Below are 19,055 nucleotides of genomic sequence, written 5' to 3'. Positions count from 1 at the left end.
CTGTCATGTCTTTAGCCAAAACACACAAACTATATATATATAAAAAAACATATCAGGTTTTTATATAGTAAGATTACTATAACAGAAAAATGTCTGAAATAATCACAACATTCATTTATTTTACTGTACAATACCATTCATTTACATATTAGTAATGTTTTGAGGTAAAAAAGAGAACTACAACAGAGGATGTTTCTGATGAAATGAAGCTGTTTTAATTAGATTTTTTAAACAAATATTTAACGTATTTAAATGAATGGTTTTCATCAAAAAAGCAGATTTAATTCAGTTTTTCACTGATCAGTGGAAACAAACACAGAGACATCAGACTGGTTCACAGCAGCTTTCACTCAAACAAACAGAAGATTAGAGAAAAAAACCTCTTAGTGCAACAAGAAGAGACTCAAACTACATTTGGCAGCTCGTCTCAACAACTCAGACGTGAAGAAAACTTCAAAAGAAAGCAACACCATCAGGAGTGAAGTTTCCGACGGCTCATATCTGAACCATCGTTTGACTGGTCCTCCTGGTGGGGACAGAACAGGAAGTACAGCAGCTGCTAAATACATGCTAAATATCACTAATGTTCACTTTCTAACATGCTAAACAGGACACATGACAGTCACTTAATGACTTGTAATCACTTTTTACATCCACATCCATGTTGTAATCACAACTCTGAAACTAAAGCATCGGATTCATCTGAATTATAATATTTATATAAGTGTCCAAAAAACAAACAAACATGGACGCCAACCAAATTTGACAGGCAGCTTTCTGTCATTAGAAATAATTATTAACATGCAAATGTGACACGCTCACATATCAAAGTGAGGAATGGCAGCTCATAGCAGTAATAACGCTAACAATACCAACCCAGACTACAGAGTTAGCTCTGGATGGAGGGGACGCGTCTCCATTTCAGTGGTTAAATGGCGTTCTCTCTCTGCCAAACTTTATTCACTGTAAAGCTGGACTAACTCGGCTATACTGATGTAGCGTTACAATGAGCGAGCTAACCCACGTGTGAATGAGCCCCAAACAGCTAGAGCTTCATTAGCTTAAGCTAGCTAGCAAGCATTTCTCTTCAGCCGGTTATTGCGAGAATCTTTTCATTTCACCTGGCTGTCGAGATTCTAGGGCTGGGTATCGTTGTCCAATCAGACCCTGAGTTTCAGAACCAATATCAAACCAATGCTTTGTTCTACAGAACTAGTTTTTCATTGAACAAAACAAAGCCAAAGAAAAACGTTGTCTAAATAAAATACAGACAAGAACTGATGAAATTAAGGTTTGAATCCAGAACTCTCTAGAAGAATCTGAGCAGACGATTGATGTCAACTTTCAGGATTTGAGCTACAGACCCATCTCAGTTGATGCCTAAAACGATATTAAAGTTTGATTCCCAGCCCGAGAACGATTCACGACGTCCGCAAAACAAAAACCAAACGGCTAACATGAACACAAAGGCAGACAATTCACTGCGACAACCAGGCTCCTCTGTTGGTAGTCATTGGGATTCACCCCCTGGAGACCATGAATGTTTAATATTAATTACTCGTTAATCTGGAGTCAGTGGGTGAGAGGAGGATGAAGGCCACACTCGGAGCCATCCTGGACAATCCCTCTCACCCTCTCCATGAGGAGCTGTGGCAGCTGGGCAGCTCTTTCAGCCATCGGCTGATTCTACCAAAGAGCAGGACGGAGCTTCAGACGCTCATTTGTGCCCACTGCCATCAGACTGTACAACAACAGCGGAGACCACAGTCTGTCATCATGCTGACCAGCCCCCCCCCCCCCCCCATTTGGATATACTGTACATTTTTATTTTTATTCTTATTTCTTATTTTTGTTCTATCTTTATTTTGTTGTATAATATGTGTATTTATTGTCTGTCTGTGGAGTTGAGCTGCTGCAACACTCAATAAAAGAATATAATAATAATAATCCCTCAAAATATGTCCAGAAATTTCGCTCTGGAACAAGACAGTTGATCGACCACCGAGTCTGACAAACAACCTGTGACGTTTTTTATATTTCATCTCCTGGTGCATCATGACATCACTTTTAAAGACGAACGGCGTGTCACGGTTTCAGACTTCCTACTGAGTCACAAATGTCCGTCTGTATGTCCGTTTTCTTTTTTTAGACCTTGCTCAGGTCTAGTTTGGCGATGTAGGGCGAGCGGAAGGAACCCAGGTATAGACTCCCATCATGCTCGTGGACTTCGCTAACGTAGGCCGCCACCAGGCCGTTGGGGTCGTGGAAGCTCCGAGTGCAGATGCCACCGTCATGGAGCTCGGCCACCAGGCTGTACCGAGGTACGAACTTCATCAGGACCTCCTGACTGAAGAGCTGGAGAGGAGGGAGGAAAGGGAAGGAAGGAAGGGAATAGGAAGGAAGGCATGAGGAAGGATGGAGGTTAAAAAGAGCGTAGTGTTAGGACCTTAATGTCACAGCTTTCTATGAACTTCTGGGTTTGTTTATATGTTCCTGTCTGAAATGTATCTTTTGTAATAACTGGGTGAGAACATTCTACGGTATTCATTTAGAGGTCAGAGTCTGCAGACAGGGCTCCTTCTGGGGACAAATCATCTTGGACAACAGGCCAGTCAGTGAGACTACCCAAATGTCTCCTGTTATGAGTGTTATGAGTCCATTTTCATCTCTACAAGGACACCTGCAAGTGGTTATTGTCTCTATGAGGACACCTGTGAGTTGATATAATCTCTATGAGGACACCTGGAGTCTTTATCGTCTCTATGAGGACACCTGTGAGTCGTTACCGTCTCTATGAGGACACCTGTGAGTCGTTACCGTCTCTATGAGGTCACCTGTGAGTCGTTATCGTCTCTATGAGGACACCTGGAGTCGTTATCGTCTCTATAAGGACACCTGGAGTCGTTACCGTCTCTATAAGGACACCTGGAGTCGTTATAATCTCTATGAGGACACCTGTGAGTCGTTACCGTCTCTATGAGGACACCTGTGAGTCGTTATAATCTCTATGAGGACACCTGTGAGTCGTTACCGTCTCTATAAGGACACCTGGAGTCGTTTATAATCTCTATGAGGACACCTGTGAGTCGTTACCGTCTCTATAAGGACACCTGTGAGTCGTTACCGTCTCTATGAGGACACCTGTGAGTCGTTATCGTCTCTATGAGGACACCTGTGAGTCGTTATGAGTCTCTATGAGGACACCTGGAGTCGTTACCGTCTCTATAAGGACACCTGTGAGTCGTTACCGGCTCTATAAGGACACCTGGAGTCGTTATCGTCTCTATGAGGACACCTGTGAGTCGTTATAATCTCTATGAGGACACCTGGAGTCTTTATCGTCTCTATGAGGACACCTGTGAGTCGTTACCGTCTCTATGAGGACACCTGGAGTCGTTACCGTCTCTATAAGGACACCTGGAGTCGTTACCGTCTCTATAAGGACACCTGTGAGTCGTTATCGTCTCTATGAGGACACCTGGAGTCATTATAATCTCTATGAGGACACCTGTGAGTCGTTACCGTCTCTATAAGGACACCTGGGAGTCGTTATCGTCTCTATGAGGACACCTGGAGTCGTTATAATCTCTATGAGGACACCTGTGAGTCGTTATTGTCTCTATAAGGACACCTGGGAGTTGTTGTTGTCCGTACAACTTGCAGGTGTCTGAAGCTTGGACCTGGACTCTCTCTGCCTCCTTTTACCTTGAAGATGAATTTCTTGATCCAGGGTCTCTGAGACAGGAAGTCCAGCATGGAGAAGCCCGGGTTCGGCCGCACCGCTGACATGGCGACCCAGTAACCTCCGGTGGAGCTCGGACGAATATTGTCGGGAAAACCTGGCAGGTTGTCAATAAAGGTGTCCATCCCGCCTTTGTTTAGTCCAGCAACATGGACTCTGATGTGGAAACACAAAACAAAGTTCTCAGAAGCTGTTTACTGACCTGGTTTTGTCCCAAATCTCAACTCTGGGTTTCAGCTTTTCTAAACACTGACTGTCTTTAGCTACAAATACAGGTCACAAAGACACAGTGGCTCCTGAATGAAACCAGCCTCAATACAATACCTGAGTTTCTACACTGAAACTAAAACTGGACCTTTTTGAGCAAAAAATTGTGAATGTTAAATGTTGTCTGAACACAACACTGACTAAAACTAAGAAATCAGGAAACATCTAATCATAGAGAGAGTCAAAAAGATGATCAATGTGAGCGAAAATGTACTGTCAAATTTAAGTTTTTGATACTTACAAAGAATTCATGAAGAAGAATAAAGTTGACTAAACGTACAAACACATATTTTTGTACCTTTTAGTGAGTTATTTTATTAAGATGGAGTGATACATCACTACAGCACAGAATATCGCTGACAGCAGGACATTAATCATGTACAGTCAGTAAATAAAGATGTAATTAATGGTTTATTAAGGAATATAATGTGGTAATAAGCAGATCTCAGTGTTACTAATGAATTTATCAACATCTAGAACTCCTCCTGTGGTCAGCCATCAGAGTAGTACTTTATGTTGGAACTATTCATTTTATCGTTTCATTTCATTTATATCATATTGTACAATTTCATTTTAGAACTTTATGTTTTATCTCATTTTATTTTATTTTAGTTTGTGAAGTACTTAGTATTGGAACTTTTACTTGAACTTTTTTTAATTTCTCCATGTTGAGTTATAAATTACTCCATGTTGTACCTTGTATTTAATTTAATTTAATTTTGTATCTTTATTTTCTAATTTAGTTAAATAAAACATATGTTATAATTAAAACAAATATGTCTTCCTAGGAGAAGTTGTAAAAGTTTATATTTGAAATGTTTTGTAGAACTTAAATTTGAGGTTGTGAAGCACCTAATGTATTCATGTGTACAAACAGATAATAAATGACAATAGAGTAAAAACACAGCTGTACTAATACAAACATGTTTTCAAAGGAGAAGTTATTAAAAATACTGAACATTAATTAATACTTAAATTGTCCTTACATCTGTTTGCAACTGCAGTGTAAACCCTTTATTTCATGTTTATTAACTGGTTATAAATGCTGAATATTTCTGGGTTAAATAAAAGTATCAAACTATATAAAAAGTTATTGATATGTCAGCTGGGATCAGGAACTAGTCAGTGATTTAAGGAACCGTGAGCTGTTTTAGTGTGCAGGGTGTCTGGCTTTAATTCAAGAGAATAAACCTCTTTTCTTTTCTTTGCTTCCTGTCAACTCTCTGAAGACGTCTGATCTCGTCCTACTGGATAGATAGTTCCTCATGAATGGAGTCAGGTGTGTTTACCTGCGTATCCGGGCCATGGTGGTCTCGGCCACCAGCACCGACTCCTCGTCAGGAAGCAGCTGGATGCCGTTTGGGAAGCGAAGGTTCTCCATCAGCACCGTCAGCTCTCTGCTCTCCATGTCGTACTCCAACACTCTGACAGGAGACAACATCTCTGTTATCACACCACCGGGAGGCTTTTATTGTGAAACATTGGCAGGAAGTCAGAGTTTCTTTAGCAGGGAGATTTAAAATGTCATTTCATTAATATAACTTTCAATTAATTGTATTATTATAATGTTGTTAAATGATGTTTATGATTTAAACATGACTTGATGTTAAGACAAAATAAATTAAATAATATGTTCAATTTGAAAATAAAAAAACACTTTAGGAGTATTTCTCTTCATGTCTTTTTAGACCTTTTTTATTCAACAGACATAAAAAAAATTCCATATATAGTTGGGGAAATTAACATTATACTGATGACCAAATCTGTTAAACATGGAGGAAGTGTTTCAATCAGGGATCTGATTTATCAGGTAAATAATCTCTGATCTCTTCAGGTGAATAATCTCTGATCTCTTCAGGTGAATAATCTCTGATCTCTTCAGGTGAATAATCTCTGATCTCTTCAGGTGAATAATCTCTGATCTCTTCAGGTGAATAGTCTCTCATCGTACCGTCCGTCGGCCGTGGCCTCCATGATGAGGTGCAGGTAGTCTCTGCGCTGCCACCTGCTGCTGGAGTCGGTGAAGTACAGCTTCTTCCCGTCCTGAGTCACCGCCACGTCGTTGATGAAGGACAGCTTCCTGCCGGCGACCTCCTGACCCCCCGACACCAACCGGGTCGCCTCACCTGAAACACAGAAACACAACAGTGTCTCAGTATCCAGGTGTCCATCCGACTGGTTCCGTCCACCAGCGTTTTGTGATTGTTATTAGTCGGTTCACGGAGATGAGCGGCAGCTGGAAAATCATTAAACCACAGAAGAAGAAGAAAAGGATGTCATTAAAGACGACAGTTAAGTAGAGAAGTGGATGTAAACATCTCATCTGTTTTAGTGTCTGCAGTGGACGTTGAGTCACATGATGCTTCATGTTCGTCAGTGTTTATTCCATTTCATTTATTGATACACCAACGTTTACACCTCAGACAAGAGGAGAAACAGTTTGTAGATATTTTAAGATTTTGTTTAAATTTTTAGGCATAAAACAGGTGGATGGAAAACAAAGGTTCCTTTATGAATCATTAAAACGTAACAGTATCGGAGCGTTAGATATGTTAATATCACGTAGTCACATCTTATGTATAGTCATTCTGTGTTCTACATTATATTTTGACATTTTAACATTATTTAGGTTCAAATAAGCGGAGTGAGTTTTGAACCTAAATGTGATGTTATTTAACTGGTATCTTGTGTGTTTTATAATTGTGCAGATATACTTAACTAAATCTCACCTGGATGGAAACGCACCTGGTTTAAAATCTGTAAAATAAATAGTTTCCCAAACATTAAAGGTTGGTTAAAAACGGATCCCTCTTCTTCTGCCTGAAATATAAAACCAAACCAAAGTTTATTTTCTGTCAAAAAGTCCCGATAACAAAACATAGATGTTACTTTAGTTTTTGTTGTTTTGGACATTTTTGGTTTCATGTATTTTCTGAACTTGATATTTGGCTTCGTTTATTGATACTGTGTGAATTTAAATGTTGTATCGTTGGTGTTTTTGTGAGGAGAACCGGAATCAACCCCCCGACGGGGATCCAAAGTTATGTTTAAAAATGAAACATGTCAGATGTTAAATGAACAAAACAACACGTCGGAGTCGGAACGAATCAGAAAGAAGAAGAAGAAGAAGAAGAAGAAGAAGAAGAAGAAGAAGAAGAAGAAGAAGAAGAAGAAGAATGTCCTGTAGAGACAGCAGCACTCTCTCACCTGTGGTGGGGTTCACCTGGAACAGACCCAGGTAGGCGTCGGCCACAAACAGAGTCCCGTTGGGTCCGACTCGGATCCCCAACGGCCTCCCACAGCTGGGCTCCTCCTCTGGGGAGCCTGAAGAACATTCAGCAGTAAAAACCTGACCTTCATCTCCTTCTCCTGGTCTCCTCTGACTCGTTGGAATCGGATGAGATCCTGAGTCACTTAACGTGAAACTAGTTTCTGAGAACTGGAGAGAACTGGTCACACTAGGAGTTTCCTGTTTGAAGACCCGCCACAACAAGTTCATCTTAACCGTCAGAGAGACTGACGTTCTGTCAAAATAAAACGTCTTCAGCCTGCACTCGCTTCCTGTTTCACAATAAATCAACGGTCTCTTGTGGTTTGTAATCCTTGTGGGATCAGAGTGTGTAAGTGTGTTTGATCTCTGAGCTAGTTTGTGTGTTTGGTGTTGAAACCAGCAGAAGTCAGAGCAGGTCTCAACATGTCGCTGAGGATGAACTGACAGTTTGTTTGTTCACTCGGCGGTTGAGAAACTGAAGGTTAAATTCAAGAGAGCAGTTTAGAGGTCAGTGCCTTGCTCAACGGCACACTGACTGACGACTGTGTTACAACTGAGTGAAGAGCAGCAGAAACTTAATACTTTCTACCCCAGACACCATTTTACCTAAACTAAAATAAACTGAACTCAATTTAACTAAACTAAACACTGAACTAAACTAAACTAAACTAAACACTGACTAAACTAAACTAAACACTGAACTAAACTAAACTAAACACTGAACTAAACTAAACTAAACTAAACACTGAACTAAACTAAACTAAACTAAACACTGAACTAAACTAAGCTGAATCCCCCTCAGGTACACCTTTAGCGCTGTTAACACTGTTAGCACTGTTAACACTGTTAGCACTGTTAACACTGTTAGCACTGTTAAGACTGTTAGTGCTGTTTACACTGTTAACACTGCTAACACTGTTAGCGCTGTTAACACTGGTAGCGCTGTGAGTACCGTTAGCTGCTAGACGCCAGTTTGCCGCTAACATTTTGAGAGCCGTGTGGAGGCAATCAAAATGCTCATGATCTTGAACCTTTATTTAAACTGAATCTTAAACTAAACCTAAACTGGTTAAACTGAATCTCAAACTAAACCTAAACTTAAATATCATGAAGCAAATGAAGGGTTTCTCTCACCACAGGGCAGTTTTCCGAGTCTCGTCACCGTGTGAATTCTTCGACCAATCAGCTTCACGATCTTCCCGTCAGCTGTTCCAGCGTACAAAACATCTGCAGACAGAAGAGTCAAACATCTGTCAGCTCTCAGTCTTCTTCACGGCCTTCACCGTCCAGCTTTAAAACCTTTTGGACGTCTGGTTGTGAAGCCATGAAGATGAGAGAGATGTAGAAGTCAGTTTCTCATTTCATGAACCATTTCACAATGAGGTCAGTGTGACTCAGACTGAGGCAGTGACCTCTGACCTCTGTCTATCTAATCAGCTGGAAACCAAACTGACACATCTGATGAAACATTTTCACAAGTTTGTTTCACCAGATGCCAAACAGCAGCAGAGTTAGAGGGTCAGTGTGTTTCTCCTCCACTGTTAACCAGTCACCTCAACTAGAGTTAAAACGAAACTTAAAAATGGGAATGAAGTTAAACTAAGCTATAATTAAAAGTTAAATAAAGTTAAAACAAACTTTGTAATTTGTAACTAAACTTCGGTTAAAACTAAATGTATACCTAAACTAAAGTTAAAACTAAACTAAATTAACTAAACTAAAGTAAAGTAAACCCATCTAAGCTAAACTAAAAACTAAAACAAACACTGAACCAAACCAAACTAAACTAAACTAAACTAAACTAAACCAAACTAAACTAAACTAAACTAAACTAAAGTAAACTAAACTAAACTAAACTAAACTAAACTAAACCAAACTAAACTAAACTAAACTAAACTAAACTAAACTAAACTAAACTAAACTAAACTAAACTAAACTAAACTAAACTAAACTAAAGTAAACTAAACTAAACTAAACTAAACTAAACTAAACCAAACTAAACTAAACTAAACTAAACTAAACTAAACTAAACCAAACTAAAGTAAACTAAACTAAACTAAAGTAAAGTAAACTAAACTAAACTAAAGTAAACTAAACTAAACTAAACTAAACTAAACTAAACTAAACTAAACTAAAGTAAGCTCACCTCCGATGTTGGTGATGGACTCTGGTCCGGTGATCTGGTCCTCAAACAGTCTCTGAGCCTCTCGGAGCTTCAGGTTCGGCTCCCAGCAGCCTTTCATCACCGGAGGCTCCTTCAGGCTGCAGCACACAAAACAACCAGCGGGGGGGCGAACGGCCGAGGGCGGGAATACAGTTTAAAGATTATTGGTGCTTTAAAACAAAGGATTCATATTAGAATAATAAGGTCTTAATTTAATCAATTAATCAATCAAAATATTACAACTTTTCCTAGGTAATGTGCAACTTTTCTTCTGAAATGAAGATCCCAGAGATGGTGTTCGTTGATCCTCTGCAGAATGACCCACTCTGGGTTCAGGTTCAGGAAGTGGATTAATATTCATTAGGTGACAAATCTCAAATACATTTTGATAAACACATCAAATATTGACATTTTCAGTCACGACTGTGGATGTGATTACAGCCTCCAGGATTATTTTGTGCGGCTAAAAGTGTTAATCTGCGAGGCTGCATGTCAACAGGAATGCGAGTGGAATATTCATTTTCATTATCTCGGCCAAGAGGGATTTGAGTGAACCGTGGTGGGAGTGAATGCCTGAGTGTGCACCCCTGTGTCCGTCCACTAATCTCTCATTCTGCTGCATCAAACCGCATCATGTTCTGGGTGTCCAGTCATGGCTGCAGGCTCAAGGATCTCTGGTGGATGCAGAGACGCTCACTTTTATCAGAACACCCGTTTCATTCTGACACGACAGAACATGCAAACTCAGCACACAAGGCCTGTGTAGTCCGGGAATCGAACCCAGGTCCCTCTAGTTGTGAAGCGACAGTGCTAGCCACAGCGCCACCGTGCACCTTAAATCTGTTTAATATTTAAGTGAAAAACGACTTTGCAATAAACCAGATGTTCTCTTCAGCAGTAGCGTCAGACGTTAGCAGCTGAACAACGTCTGAGAAAAACAACGTTCTACTCAAATTACTTTTCTTAGTATTTGTAGTATTTATTAGCTTTTATTAAATAAAAGATGTCGATCCAACAATAACTGACTTCCTTAAGAGAATCTTCCTTTTCAAACCCGCTGTGCTGCTGCTCACCTGAACACTTCGGGGTGGATGGGAGACTCCAGGATGAGGATGATGACCAGGAGAGGAAGGAGCAGGAAGCCGCCCAGAGAGAGCAGAGTCACCTGGAAAACCTTCCCGCTGTAGGTGCTGAGAGAGGAACCCACATTTTAAACTCCATAATGTATTAGTGTGTATAGTGTGTGTATTAGTATGTGTAGTGTGTGTATAGTGTGTGTATTAGTATGTGTAGTGTGTGTATTAGTATGTATAGTGTGTGTATTAGTATGTATAGTGTGTGTATTAGTATGTATTGTGTATTAGTATGTATAGTGTGTGTATTAGTATGTGTAGTGTGTGTATTAGTACGTGTAGTGTGTATTCAGTAAGGTTACAAAAGTATGTGTAGTGTGTGTATTAGTACAGTGTAGTGTGTGTATTAAGTATGGGATGACCAGAACTCTTCCTAGTGTGTGTATTAGTATGTGGGAGTGTGAGAGAGGTGTATTGGTATCCAGAGATGCAGTAGGGAGATGGGAGAAAGTTCCACAAAGTCAACTATCACTAGTATGTGTAGTGTCTCCTCAGTGTATTAGTATGAAAGTAGAGTTTGCCAAAAAACACATGGAGGACTCCCAAACTATGAGAAATAAGATTCTCTGGTCTGATGAGACCAAGATTGAACTTTTGTTAATTCTAATGTATGTGTGGAGAAAACCAGGCACTGCTCATCACCTGCCCAATACAATCCCAACAGTGAAACATGGTGGTGGCAGCATCATGCTATGGGGGTGTTTTTCAGCTGCAGGGACAGGACGACTGGTTGCAATTGAAGGAAAGATGAATTAGGCCAAGTACAGAGATATCCTGGAAGAAAACCTCCTCCAGAGTGCTCAGGACCTCAGACTGGGCCGTGTACAATGACCCAAAGCACACAGCTAAAATAACAAAGGAGTGGCTTCAGTGAACAAGTCTGTGACCATTCTTGACTGGCCCAGCCAGAGCCCTGACCTAAACCCAATTGAGCATCTCTGGAGAGACCTGAAAATGGCTGTCCACCAACGTTCACCATCCAACCTGACAGAACTGGAGAGGATCTGCAAGGAAGAATGGCAGAGGATCCCCAAATCCAGGTGTGAGACACTTGTTGCATCATTCCCAAGAATCATGGCTGTACTAGTCAAAGGGTGCTTCTACTAATACTGAGCAAATCTGAATACTTATGACCATGTGATATTTCAGTTTTTCTTTTTTTAATAAATTTGCAAATATTTCTACATTTCTGTTTTTTTCTGTCAAGATGGGTTGCTGAGTGTACATTAATGCGAAAAAAAAATGAACTTTTCGATTTTAGCAAATGGCTGCAATGAAACAAAGGGTGAAAAATTTAAAGGGTCTGAATACTTAGTATACCCACTGTATATTCATATATATATACACATATATATATATATATATGTATTAGGAGATTGAAGGTTGAGGTAATTGAATGACTTTTTATAATCGATAATAATCGATCATCATTTATCAGCTGATTAATAATCAGACTCTGTAAAGTAAATAAACCTGACGGATAAATGTAGTAAAGTACTGTAGTAAAGTACTGTAGTAAAGTACTGTAGTAAAGTACTGTAGTAAAGTACTGTAGTAGAGTACTGTAGTAAAGTACTGTAGTAGAGTACTGTAGTACTGTAGTAAAGTACTGTAGTAAAGTACTGTAGTAAAGTACTGTAGTAGAGTATTGTAGTAAAGTACTGTAGTAAAGTACTGTAGTAAAGTACTGTAGTAAAGTACTGTAGTACTGTAGTAAAGTACTGTAGTAGAGTACTGTAGTACTGTAAAAGTACTGTAGTAAAGTACTATAGTAGTAAAGTACTGTAGTAGAGTACTGTAGTTCTGTAGTAAAGTACTGTAGTAAAGTACTGTAGTAGAGTACTGTAGTAAAGTACTGTAGTAAAGTACTGTAGTACTGTAGTAAAGTACTGTAGTAAAGTACTGTAGTAAAGTACTATAGTAGAGTATTGTAGTAGTACTGTAGTAGTACTGTAGTAAAGTACTGTAGTACTGTAGTAGTACTGTAGTAGAGTACTGTAGTAAAGTACTGTAGTAGTACTGTAGTAAAGTACTGTAGTAAAGTACTGTAGTAGTACTGTAGTAAAGTACTGTAGTAAAGTACTGTAGTAGAGTATTGTAGTAGTACTGTAGTAGAGTACTGTAGTAGTACTGTAGTAGAGTACTGTAGTAGTACTGTAGTAAAGTACTGTAGTAAAGTACTGTAGTAGTACTGTAGTAGAGTACTGTAGTAAAGTATTGTAGTAGTACTGTAGTAAAGTACTGTAGTAGAGTACTGTAGTAGTACTGTAGTAGAGTACTGTAGTAGTACTGTAGTAGAGTACTGTAGTAGTACTGTAGTAAAGTACTGTAGTAAAGTACTGTAGTACTGTAGTAGAGTACTGTAGTAAAGTACTGTAGTAGTACTGTAGTAAAGTACTGTAGTAAAGTACTGTGTAGTAGTACTGTAGTAGTACTGTAGTAAAGTACTGTAGTAAAGTACTGTGTAGTAGTACTGTAGTAAAGTACTGTAGTAAAGTACTGTAGTAGTACTGTAGTAGAGTACTGTAGTAGTACTGTAGTAAAGTACTGTAGTACTGTAGTAGAGTACTGTAGTAAAGTACTGTAGTATAAAGTACTGTAGTACTGTAGTGAGTACTTGTACAGTAGTGAGTACTTGTACTGTAGTGAGTACTTGTACCTCAGTACTGTAGTGAGTACTTGTACAGTAGTGAGTACTTGTACTGTAGTGAGTACTTGTACTGTAGTGAGTACTGTAGTAGTGAGTACTTGTACAGTAGTGAGTACTTGTACCTCAGTACTGTAGTGAGTACTGTAGTAGTGAGTACTAGTACTGTAGTGAGTACTTGTAGTACTGTACAGTAGTGAGTACTTGTACCTCAGTAGTAGTGAGTACTGTGTGAGTACTAGTACTGTAGTGAGTACTGTAGTGAGTACTTGTACCTCAGTACAGTAGTGAGTACTTGTACTGTAGTGAGTACTAGTACTTGAGTACTGTAGTGAGTACTTGTACCTCAGTACTGTAGTGAGTACTTGTACTGTAGTGAGTACTTGTACTGTAGTGAGTACTTGTACCTCAGTACTGTAGTGAGTACTTGTACCTCAGTACTGTAGTGAGTACTTGTACTGTAGTGAGTACTTGTACAGTAGTACTAGTAGTAGTGAGTACTTGTACCTCAGTACAGTAGTGAGTACTTGTACAGTAGTGAGTACTTGTACCTCAGTACAGTAGTGAGTACTTGTACCTCAGTACAGTAGTGAGTACTTGTACAGTAGTGAGTACTTGTACTGTAGTGAGTACTAGTACTGTAGTGAGTACTTGTACCTCAGTACTGTAGTGAGTACTTGTACAGTAGTGAGTACTTGTACTGTAGTGAGTACTTGTACTGTAGTGAGTACTTGTACCTCAGTACTGTAGTGAGTACTTGTACTGTAGTGAGTACTTGTACCTCAGTACAGTAGTGAGTACTTGTACTGTAGTGAGTACTAGTACAGTAGTGAGTACTTGTACCTCAGTACTGTAGTGAGTACTTGTACAGTAGTGAGTACTTGTACTGTAGTGAGTACTTGTACCTCAGTACTGTAGTGAGTACTTGTACCTCAGTACAGTAGTGAGTACTTGTACCTCAGTACTGTAGTGAGTACTTGTACCTCAGTACTGTAGTGAGTACTTGTACTGTAGTGAGTACTTGTACAGTAGTGAGTACTTGTACCTCAGTACTGTAGTGAGTACTTGTACCTCAGTACTGTAGTGAGTACTTGTACAGTAGTGAGTACTAGTACTGTAGTGAGTACTTGTACTTCAGTACAGTAGTGAGTACTTGTACAGTAGTGTACCTCAGTACTGTGTACTTGTACCTCAGTACAGTAGTGAGTACTTGTACAGTAGTGAGTACTTGTACCTCAGTACTGTAGTGAGTACTTGTACAGTAGTGAGTACTTGTACCTCAGTACTGTAGTGAGTACTTGTACAGTAGTGAGTACTTGTACTGTAGTGAGTACTAGTACTGTAGTGAGTACTTGTACAGTAGTGAGTACTTGTACTGTAGTGAGTACTTCAGTACAGTACTTGTACTGTAGTGAGTACTTGTACTTCAGTACTGTAGTGAGTACTTGTACTGTGTGAGTACTAGTACTGTAGTGAGTACTTGTACCTCAGTACTGTAGTGAGTACTGTAGTGAGTACTTAGTGTAGTGAGTACTTGTACTGTAGTGAGTACAGTAGTGAGTACTGTAGTGAGTACTTGTACCTCAGTACAGTAGTGAGTACTTGTACTGTAGTGAGTACTTGTACTGTAGTGAGTACTTGTACCTCAGTACAGTAGTGAGTACTTGTACAGTAGTGAGTACTTGTACAGTAGTGAGTACTTGTACCTCAGTACTGTAGTGAGTACTTGTACCTCAGTACAGTAGTGAGTACTTGTACTGTAGTGAGTACTAGTACTGTAGTGAGTACTTGTACCTCAGTACAGTAGTGAGTACTTGTACAGTAGTGAGTACTTGTACCTCAGTACTGTAGTGAGTACTTGTACCTCAGTACTGTAGTGAGTACTTGTACCTCAGTGTTCGGCTGCTTGTCATAATATTAACATATAATAACTGATCGGTGGTCGGTGGTCGCGGTGACGTCACGGGCTCTTACCCGGACCCTTTGGAGCGCTGCTCCGGCAGCTCGTCGGTGATGACCTGCGGACGCTGCACCCTCCGGAACCGGAGCCCCGTCTCGTTCATCACGGAGCGGCTCTGTGTGGAGGCTGCAGACCACCGGAGAGACGGACAGACGGAGAGAGACACCGGAGAGACGGAGAGACACCGGAGAGACGACACACCGGAGACACACCGGAGAGCTTCCGGTCTGAGACTTCAGAATAAAAGACATCAACAAAACAGAAGAATGTATTAATATTAAAATAAAACATATCATAGTAATTAAATATATGATCAAAGATAAATACATGTCATATAAAAAGAAAACATTTTATCTACAATGTGAAAAAAAATAAACTACAAACTAAAGTATAAAAAGAAAGAAACAGAGAAAACATGCATTTATAAAAATAAAGAAATATAAAGTTATATAAGTTAAATAAGATGCCATTAAAAACATTTAATTTCAATCATTAAGTGATGACCACAGAATGGACTAATGGAAAAGACTGAATTATTGGAAGAAAAGAGAAACGTTGAGACATTTGCAGAAATTACTTTATATTTATTTGTTTATGGTTTCAACACTCAATGACAAACATCAGCCTGAAAACAAATCTGTCCATCACATAACTAGTTATTGTTTGCTTTAAATGTTTATTTCATTTTGTCATTTCACCATCAAAGGAATAAACCAGGACAGCTGCATTCTCTCTCCTGTCCAGCAGGGGGCGACTCCTCTGGTTGTATAGAAGTCTATGAGAAAATGACTCTACTTCTCTCTTGATTTATTCCCTCAGTAAACATTGTAAACATGAGTTTATGGTCTCAATCTCTAGTTTCAAGTCTTCTTCAATACAGCATGATGTTCATTTAGTAAATGATGCTCCATTTAGAGTCAAACAGACCATAAAGCAGGGGATGCTTTAGGGCGGGGCTACACACTGATTGACAGGTCCACACCAGAGACGTATACGGCGTCTCTACGTCACTCCTCCTCAGTCCATATATGGTCACTTCCTGTTCACTGTGTGCAAGAAAACAAGATGGCGACGACCAAGTAGCCAAGCTCGACGCTTCAAAAAGTCCACAAACCAACGAGAGACGTCATGACGACTACGTCCACTTATTAAATACAGCCTTTGATCTGAGTATCTGAAACCAGCTGGGCCTCTCTGACTCTCCACATGACGTCATAATACTGTTAAATATTAACATAACAATAGCATGAAACAGAACGCGTTTCTTTCATCACTTTACATTCCTGAAGGTGCAGCATAAAACGTTACAGTGAATTACAACAGAATCATTTATCGCTTCTTCACATAAACTGTCACTGAAGACCCTTGAAGGCTCGTCATCACGTCCGGTTTGTGGCTCCAGAAGGTTCTCAGGTGACGTCATTCAGCAGAGACACACCTGTGCTCCCTGAGGCTCCTCATGGAGGCGAAGCTCCTGCTGCAGGAGGAGCAGCTGAACGGTTTCTGGCCCGAGTGGACCAGCAGGTGAGCCTTCAGGTTGTTGTTCTGACTGAACCTCTTCCCGCAGACGCCGCACTCGAAGGGTCTCTCCCCGCTGTGCACGCGCTTGTGTCTGACGAGGTTCTGCGACACGCTGAAGCTCTTCCCGCAGACCTCGCAGACGTACGGCTTCTCCCCGCTGTGCGTGCGCTCGTGCAGCCTGGCGCTCGCCTGCGTGGAGAAGGTTTTCTGGCAGCGAGCGCAGCTGAACGGTTTCCCCTCGGAGTGGCTGCGTCGGTGCGTCCTCAGGTAGCTGAGCGAGCTGTAGCCGCGGCCGCACACGTCGCAGGGGAACGCTTTGCCGCCGGCGTGCAGCGTCAGGTGAGTCCTCAGGATCTGGGCGCTGGTGAAGCTCTTCCCGCACTCCTCACAGGTGTGAGACTTCTGCCCGCCGTGAGCCAGCCGGTGGCGTCTCAGCGACGCGGACGAGGAGAAGCTCTTCGTGCACTCGCTGCAGGTGTGCGGTTTGACGCCGGCGTGGCTCCGCTCGTGCACCAGCAGCGCGCCGCGCTGTCTGAAGCCCTTCCCGCAGGCGTTGCAGATGAACGCCCACTCGCCGCCGTGCACGGCGCGGTGCACCTTCAGGTGTCCCGCCTGCGTGAAGCCGCGGCCGCACACGTCGCAGCTGAACTCCCGGCGGCCCGAGTGGACGAGCCGGTGGCGGCGCAGGTTGGCCGACACGCTGAAGCTCTTCCCGCAGGTGGGGCAGCTGAAGGCCTTCTCCCCCGTGTGCACGCGGCGGTGCACCGACAGGCTGCTCCTGCTGGAGAAACTGTTCCCGCACTGCTCGCAGGTGTGCGGCCGCTCGCCCGTGTGCGTCCTCAGGTGAGCGCTGAGGCCGCTCCGCTGGCTGAAGGCCTTCCTGCAGACGCCGCAGGTGAACGGCCTCAGTCCTTTGTGGACGGTCGTCTGGTGCACGTGGACGCTGCGGCGCGTGGTGAATCCTTTCTGGCACGTGGAACACTTGAAGGGTTTGTCCTTCAGGTGGACTCGCTGGTGTGCAGACAGGTAGCTGCGTCTGGAGAAGTCCTTCCCGCACTCTGCACACCTGAACCCGCCGTCTGCGACCCGACAGGTGAGTCTGTGCTGTCGGAGGCGGCACCTCGCCGTCAACGTCTCGCCGCAGGTGGAGCAGGAGAGCGGCCCGCGGCGCCCCCTGCTGGACGTCTGGTGCACCCTGAGGTGGCTGCGGGTGCCGAACAGCTTCCCGCAGTGAGAGCACCTGAAGGGCCGCTGCTCGCCGTGCACGGTCAGCTGGTGGACCCGCACGCTGCTGCGGGCGGAGAAAGACTTCCCGCAGGTGGAGCAGGTGAAGGGCCGCTCCCGGCTGTGGACCCGCAGGTGAGCGTTCAGGTTGGTCCGTCTGGAGAAGCTGCTGCTGCAGACGCTGCAGCTGAAGGTCCGCCGGCGGCCCGCCGCAGGAGGCTGCTCCGATTGGCTGCTTCCACCTGTCGGAGCGTCTGATTGGTCGCCCACCTCCACCGCAGGAGGCGTGGAGTCATTGAGGCTCCTCTGATCATATGATGGTAGTTTGTCCTTCTTCTCCTGGTTCTCCTCCTGAAGCCTCCTCTGCTCCTGGTTCTCCTCCTGAAGCTTCCTCTTCTCCTGGTTCTCCTCCTGAAGCCTCCTCTGCTCCTGGTTCTCCTCCTGAAGCTTCCTCTTCTCCTGGTTCTCCTCCTGAAGCCTCCTCTGCTCCTGGTTCTCCTCCTGAAGCTTCCTCTTCTCCTGGTTCTCCTCCTGAAGCTTCCTCTTCTCCTGGTTCTCCTCCTGAAGCTTCCTCTTCTCCTGGTTCTCCTCCTGAAGCTTCCTCTTCTCCTGGTTCTCCTCCTGAAGCTTCCTCTTCTCCTGGTTCTCCTCCTGAAGCTTCCTCTGCTCCTGGTTCTCCTCCTGAAGCTTCCTCTTCTCCTGGTTCTCCTCCTGAAGCTTCCTCTGCTCCTGGTTCTCCTCCAGCAGCCTTCTCAGCTCCTGCAGCAGAGCCTCACAGCACCTCCTCATCAAAGCCAGCAGCTCCTCCTGCAACACACACAAGGACGACTTAGTTTGAGCTGTTCCTAATAAAATGATCACTGACGCAAAATCAGAGCATCAACTTTGAATCTTTATAAAACTGTGTTTAAGTACAACATGTACCTCTGAGATGTAGTACAGTATAAGTACTATATGTACCTCTGAGATGTAGTACAGTATAAGTACAACATGTACCTCTGAGGTGTAGTACAGTATAAGTACTATATGTACCTCTGAGGTGTAGTACAGTATAAGTACTATATGTACCTCTGAGGTGTAGTACAGTATAATGTACCTCTGTACTATATGTACCTCTGAGGTGTAG

At 42.4% G+C, this 19,055-nt stretch overlaps 2 protein-coding genes across 2 annotated transcripts in view; both read right to left on the bottom strand.

Moving 5' to 3' along the window:
- Window positions 1-99: 99 nt before the first annotated feature.
- Window positions 100-15,393, bottom strand: apmap (adipocyte plasma membrane associated protein). Its single transcript, XM_054599598.1, has 9 exons — window positions 15,199-15,393; window positions 10,518-10,634; window positions 9,427-9,542; window positions 8,415-8,507; window positions 7,217-7,333; window positions 5,961-6,135; window positions 5,299-5,433; window positions 3,706-3,898; window positions 100-2,355 (listed from the first exon to the last, which is right to left on the bottom strand). Exons 1-9 carry the CDS (start codon window positions 15,285-15,287, stop codon window positions 2,146-2,148), a joined length of 1,245 nt encoding a protein of 414 aa, XP_054455573.1. The 5' UTR covers window positions 15,288-15,393; the 3' UTR covers window positions 100-2,145.
- A 374-nt stretch (window positions 15,394-15,767) lies between these two features.
- LOC129091908 (oocyte zinc finger protein XlCOF6-like) overlaps window positions 15,768-19,055 on the bottom strand; it is a 3,802-nt gene continuing 514 nt past the window's right edge. Inside the window, exon 2 of the mRNA XM_054599592.1 lies at window positions 15,768-18,736. Coding sequence (XP_054455567.1) covers window positions 16,604-18,736 — 2,133 coding nt within the window. The 3' untranslated portion in view covers window positions 15,768-16,603. The remainder of the gene's footprint in view (window positions 18,737-19,055) is intronic.

The sequence above is a fragment of the Anoplopoma fimbria genome, chromosome 6 (assembly GCF_027596085.1).
Source record: "Anoplopoma fimbria isolate UVic2021 breed Golden Eagle Sablefish chromosome 6, Afim_UVic_2022, whole genome shotgun sequence".
NCBI lineage: Eukaryota > Metazoa > Chordata > Actinopteri > Perciformes > Anoplopomatidae > Anoplopoma > Anoplopoma fimbria.
The sequence above is the reverse complement of the archived record's forward strand: the minus strand, read 5'-3'. Positions and strand labels throughout refer to the sequence as shown.

What these genes read in the sequence shown, in the direction of transcription:
- apmap (XM_054599598.1), bottom strand. Translation starts at nt 15,287, where the DNA reads ATGAACGAGACGGGGCTCCGGTTCCGGAGGGTGCAGCGTCCGCAGGTC. An exon ending in GTCCATCACCAACATCGGAG is followed by an intron (nt 8,508 to 9,426) that starts GTGAGCTTACTT and finishes TTCTGTCTGCAG; the next exon opens with ATGTTTTGTACGCTGGAACA. An exon ending in CCAGGTGAACCCCACCACAG is followed by an intron (nt 6,136 to 7,216) that starts GTGAGAGAGTGC and finishes TCTGTGTTTCAG; the next exon opens with GTGAGGCGACCCGGTTGGTG.